The 6,470-nt window shown below is 43.5% G+C and overlaps 1 protein-coding gene across 1 annotated transcript; it reads left to right on the forward strand.

Annotated features, from left to right (window-relative positions):
• The first annotated feature begins 207 nt into the window (after window positions 1-207).
• Window positions 208-4,598, forward strand: LOC104269386 (arylacetamide deacetylase-like 3). Its single transcript, XM_009875703.1, has 4 exons — window positions 208-384; window positions 2,527-2,743; window positions 3,147-3,210; window positions 3,824-4,598. The coding sequence occupies exons 1-4, from the start codon at window positions 208-210 to the stop codon at window positions 4,596-4,598; spliced, it is 1,233 nt and encodes a 410-aa protein (XP_009874005.1).
• Window positions 4,599-6,470: the final 1,872 nt, after the last annotated feature.

Consider the following 6,470-nt stretch of genomic DNA (forward strand, 5'->3'; position numbering starts at 1 on the left):
CCACGACAAGGACTTCGACCACCTTATCTTCTGTGAAACAGAGAGGGGGGAAAGAAGTGGGAGAAGGAAATGTAGTATTTGTAAAAGGGAGGAGAATGGGTTTTACTGGAACAACTTTATGAGGAACAAAGAATCAGGAAGTAACGAAACAAAGATATCTGGGAAAGTCAAATCAAAGACGTTTCGGACGCTTTGCTGCTCGGCAAAATGGCAGTTGTATGCACACTGCTGGTGTTACTCTTCGCAGTTCTTGTTGCTGGATTTATACTGTTGGTCATGGGGGCAATTAATTTTGATCTCTCCAATTCAGAAATTCCTCCTGGAGTGAGCCAGCCTGTAAAGCTCCGAATCATTCACATCATTTTAATCAGCACAGCTGTGGTGGTAAGTTAACCTGGTGCGGTTTCTGGGGGCAGATTTCTGGGTGAATGTGTTGATTTTAAACTTAGTGCAGTGCTAGAACCCTGCTTGGAGTTAATTCTCAGAGAGGAGAGCAGGGCATCGCTATCATGCTGCATGTTTTACGCAGAAGCTCAGCTTTGCTAAAGAAACCTTTTTACCTGATGCTGCTCTCTCACAGCCCCGCTCGGCTCTGGCACGAGGCAGTTGGTAACCGCTGCCTGACACAAGCACTTGAAAGCCCGACTGTGCTTCTCCGATGAATTGTGCTAAGCTGGCAACGATTGGGTTACGAACGCTTACACGCGGTGGACCGCTTCTATTTCCATTCTAGGTTCAGAATAGATCAGATGTCTTTGGGCCGTGCTTTCAAGCTTTTCTTGGACTTGAGGATGAGGAGTTATGTATTTATTTGGAAGATAAAATTAGAAACTGAACATTTCAGAACTGGTTTTGAGAAGGGGGAGGTTTTGTCACACAAGGGACAAAATTAAATAACGCTGCCCAAGAGGAGCTGAAGGAATTTCATCTCCCCCCAAGATGTATTTTTAAGTCCTGCAGCAACTGAGCAGGTTTGTCTGACGGGCAGGAGTTCCAGCCAGCCCAGCTTCGTCAGATGAACCGGCCTGCACGAGAGCGGGAAGCCACCCACTCCGCAAGAGTTGAATCTCTTACCAGCACTCAGCTTCTGGCGCTCTCTGCTGACACTGAATCAGGAGCGTTTCCATGTAGTAACAGATGTGTAGGTGCGGTGATGATGGAAGGTGTTAAGGGATACATCAGACAGCAGAAGCTGTGCATGTATTTAATAAATGACTTAAACACCTCCAAAAGGGACCACCTATTTCAAATGTAAAATAAGACAAAATTTTTAAAATTTCTCTGTCAGAAATATTCCAGATTATAGTGGGCCACAGAAGAGAATTCTAGATGCCTATTCTCATGCTTTGGCTGCACACAAGTTGTAATTAGAAAGAGATTACTTCACTTCAGCAGCTGGAAAAGCCAGTTCTCTTTTTATCACGTATGCACTGCCCATTAGTACCATCAGCCAGAATCATATGCTGCAATACAAACAACACGGGAAGAAAGAACCCAAGCACGCTGAATGTAAAAGTAAATGTTCTTTGCAGTTGTTCCATTTCTGTTTGGAAAATAGGAAATACAAAAGAATAAACAGTTTTACTGTGTTTTACGCAGACACTAGGATAAGTTTCTATACCAAATCAAAATTAGTACGTTCTAAAATGAATTAGTTTCTTCAGCCTCAAAATCAGGCTCAGAGAACATTAGAAATAGCTGGAGTCGCTGAGGAAAAGGCCTTTCCCAGGTAAATATATTGAGACTCATATCACTGTACCGACAATCCATGCAAATGTGGCAGTCTAGTAAGAAATATTCTAACAAAATACTGAATATTAAGAGCTTGATCCAAATCTTCTTAAGGACTGAAGTACTGCTTTTCCATGGCTAAATAAGGTATTTCAAATCAGAGGTTATGCACCTTTTTTTTTTATTATTGTTTTTGCAAAGTTACGTTGGACCAGTAGCTTTCATTTGTGTTCTTGCCATCTCCTGGTGCCTGGCGCACAGCATGCAGAAAGAGCAGAAGTGTGGGCCTACTAAGTATCTCAGCACCTTCCTGCCAGTGCATGGCACACATCAGTGATGACTTCCAAGGTGAATCAGAAAACAATTATCAAATGGGTTCTCAACTTAGTCAACTCCACCTCGGGCAGGCATCCATCCCACGAAAACCAGCACCAGAACTATCATCTTTCGCTGCGCTTTCACATCTCCTCAGGGGCAAGGGCAGAATAACCAGTGAAAACCAAACTCGATTTCAATGTTAGGTAAAGGACCTGCTGAGAAAGCAAAGGGATACGTTTCACCAGTCTTTGTTAATGCTGCACTGTTTTGGGATTACCTTCTTCGGTGAACACCACTGCTCGCGTGACCTCTCGTGATGCTGCTGTTATTTATTCAGTTGTACAACACCTGTACATCTACTCTAATGTTCTATGACATAAGCCTTAGACACCACGAGTACACTGCCCATGCAGTTCCTTTACTTTGGAAAACACAGAATCTCTTGAGTGAATTCCCTCTTCTCTTTGCCTTGAACAGGGAAAGATCTTGGAAAACATTGGCATCTGCAGTCGCGTTAGCTTTGTCCGGTACGTGCAAGGCAGAAAGACTCTAGGAGTGGACCCGAAGCTCTTCATCAAGGACCTGTGCTTTGAGAAAGTGCCTGTAAGGATTTACCAGCCTAACGTTCCATCTGCCAGCCACAGGAGAGGAGTTATGTTTTTTCATGGAGGAGGATGGGTATTTGGAAGTCTTGGTAAGCTACCTAACAGGGAAAAAATTAATCTAATTAAAGAAGTACCTACTTCATAAATGGTAAAGTTGAGTGTCACTTGATCTGTAGGAGTCATGAACTTTGAGTATAACAACAGAGGCACTCTCCTAAGTCTTGCTGTCAGAGGAAAGCGTGTGCATTACGTGACTTTTCTTCAAGGCAAGGCAAGGAGATACAAGGGGAAAAATACAGTAAGCAAATACTGCAATAGGAAGATGAGGGGGTACAAAAGATCTGAGGAGCTAGGCAGGAAGGGGCACAGAAAAGTAAATAGTATTTTTTTCTTGCAGTTCTTTGCCTTAGCCACTAGACAACACCAGTATTCTGGCAAAAAAAACCCCACCAAACAAACCAAACCCAACTCCACCAGCTATCTTTCTTTCAGAGACCCACGAAAAGCTATGCCGTTCTATCGCCAGAGAAAGCGAATCAGTGGTTGTATCTGTTGGGTGAGTCTTTCCTTACGCTGTTTTTTATACAGTACGACCTTATAGCTTCCCTGACCACAGCAACAACCATTCTCAGAGAAATGTTTCTGTGGGACTTGCCAGGCACGTGATTTACAAACACACTGCTCTCACTTGGAGCCACTTAAGACTGACTCAGGCTACTCTCTGACAACATCACAGATAATGTTTTGGGATATCCAGCTGCAAAAGAAAGTTTGGAATCAATGTTATCGAATTCCAAACTCAAGACTGATAGTAAACAGAGAGTAAGCCATATAAGTAAGCCACTTAATCCTTATTCAAGGAAAATCTGCTTGAGGCTTACAGCAGCCCTGTGTAAATGACAAGCCAATATCATCATCAATATATTGACATACGGATTTGGATGATGAGGATATACTTGCACAAAAGCATAAATAGATGAAATCCTGACAAGTTAATCTGTAGCACTTGCTCCAACGAGCCACAGTTTATTTATGATCAACCCGTGAAGAAAGGAAGACTCCTGAGGTAATTAGGGTATTGCTGCTTTCACAAAAACAGTATTTTCAGCAATACACTTTAAAATTAGTATCTCCTTCTCTTACTTTTGTCGTCTGCTTTTGTGCATTAGGTATCGGTTAGCTCCTGAACACAAATACCCCGCTGCGTACGAAGACTGTCTTAACGCCACCTTACACTTTATGAGGAACACAGAGCACTACGGCGTGGATCCCGCCCGCGTGATTGTCTGCGGGGACAGCGCTGGGGGCAATTTGGCAGCTGCTGTCAGCCAGACCCTGGCCGGGAGGTCAGACCTGCCCAAACTGCGGGCTCAGATCTTGATCTACCCCGGCCTGCAGGCCCTGGACTTCAACTTACCGTCCTATCAGCAGAACCGCGGAGTGCCCCTCTTATTCCGAGAACATGCCGCTTTCTATGTGTTACGGTACCTAAACGGAAACGCATCAAATGTGGAAGAGGTCTTGGAGGGTTCCCATATTCCTATAGATATTAAATTAAACTATAGGAAGTGGGTGAGTCCCGATAACATCCCCGAAAAATTTAAGGTCAGAGGTTACAAACCCCATGTGGTACTTGACTGTACAACTGAAGTTTATGAGACAGTGAAAAAACTCTGTGAGCCCACCCTGTCTCCACTGTTAGCTGAAGATGCCGTTGTTCAGAAGCTGCCCAAGACTTTCATCCTGACTTGCGAGTACGACGTGCTGAGGGACGACGGCTTGCTTTACAAGAAGAGACTGGAGGACAACGGCGTTCAAGTGACCTGGTACCACCTCGAGGATGGATTCCATGGAATCATGAATTCATTTAATAGTGACTGGTTGTCATTTTCGTCTGGAAAAAGGGGTCTTGACAATATTGTGAAATTTCTAAAAAGTTTATAGAAACAATTTTCCTTCCTTCTTCAAGAACTGCCAATCTTCCGTGGTCTTTCATGCTTCTAAATTCCATATAACAGGTTTAGATATGACAATTTGTTAATGAACAATTACGTCTGTGTAACCACTGATAAAGATACTTCAAGAACACTATGAAAGTTTCTTCTAGTGCTGTTGGAATTATTCCATGTGCAGTCTGTCTATTGTAATGATCTGTTTGGACCTGCTACTCAGTAAGTATTAAAGATGCCGTAAAATTTTAAATCAACACCTGGTCTGACCCATTTTATTCAATTACGATCTACAGTTTCATTCTTCCTAGAAGGCCAAGTGTGTTTTTGCAAAGGAGAACGATACTGACATTAAACTGCTACCATGCTCTGCCTGTGTTACGTGCTACATGTAGCATCTGAGTCTAAGACTCCCAGTCACTGACTTCTAAAAATTTCTAAGAGCTAGGTAACTGCTATTTGAAACTTGAAAAAACCAAGTCAAAACTGCAACTGTCCCCAACAGGGATACTCTGTTAACAGCTTTGTTTAAACCACAATAAGGGAAATGCTCTGGTTTCCTACATTTATCAACCATATAAGTATGCTGAAAAACTTGTCCCTGTGCTTAAATACTCTCACAACAAAGTAAGATTGATGAATTTACTTCCATAGAGCACAGGACAGATTTTTTCCCTCATGTTAGTTTCTGTTTTATTTTCTACATGTCCTTGTTAAAACGATATATTCCAAAGTACTTAACGGATATCCACAATACAGGAAGCAATACACTGTGGCTGCAGATTGGATGAACGAGACGATTTAACTTCCACACTCTTTGGCTCTCGTAAATAGCAACCCGTCATAAAAGCCACCATAAATCACCATAAGAACTTTGTGCAGTACTAAAATTACTCGTATCATCCGCAATCCAAGAATACCAGGCCCCTTATCAATCCCACAATTAACGTAAAGATAAACAGGAAATTAAACACATTCCTTTCTGCCTCTTCTCCAATGCGATGCGCGCTGGCACCTTGCACAACATTTCCAAGGACTTTAAAGTGTGTGGCACCTGGGATCTGTTTCAACTGGTACTGCTCTAGGGTCACTGTTATCTGTATCAAAGACAGGTGTAAAGATACCTCACCTCCGGTTAAGTGAAATGGCATTTCTTTATATACTGCCAGTAATCCTGCTGTTGATTTTTGCTGTTTTATACATACTGGCACTTATTGAAACAATCCAATCTCAGTACTCCAGTTTCAGCATCCCTCCTGGAGTGAATCAACCTGGAAAGCTCCGATTCCTCTTCGCTTCTCTGATCGCTGCATCTGCTGTGGTGAGTTACTCTGCCATGATTTCTGCCAGAAACGTGGTTTAGGTGTTATTTCTGTAAGGTTATATGTGTAAATAACAGAATCTTGCCACCTGCATTAAGGCTTAAATGAGGGCTGTTCTTTCTGAGGGGGCTAACTTCAGAGGACAATGACTGTAAAATCTTTTCTCCTGGACCTCACACAGGTTCAGTCGGGTTTTCCCTATTACACAGGGATGTCTCCAACCACAAGAACTCAAGCTTTACCAGCTAAGCTTCCCTAATTAAGCTTAAATTAGTCACTCACAGAAAGTGAGATCGCTCCGACTGCCTTTTTAGCCAAGCCCAGATGATGCTTTGGGGTCGTTCTCGGGGCTTTCCAGTGACGCTGAGGCAAGGCCGTGTCCTGCGCAGCGAGGCCGCGGAGTCTCCATCCCTGGGGACTTTCCAAACCCGCCTGGACTGTTACTCGAGGCGCTCCTGCTCCGGCAGGGCCGGACCAGGGGATCTCCAGAGGTTCCCCCAACCCCGAGCGTCCCGCGGCTCTCAGGCCGACAAACGCGGAGACTC

Source organism: Apaloderma vittatum, unplaced genomic scaffold, assembly GCF_000703405.1.
Source record: "Apaloderma vittatum isolate BGI_N311 unplaced genomic scaffold, ASM70340v1 scaffold25750, whole genome shotgun sequence".
NCBI classification, from domain to species: domain Eukaryota; kingdom Metazoa; phylum Chordata; class Aves; order Trogoniformes; family Trogonidae; genus Apaloderma; species Apaloderma vittatum.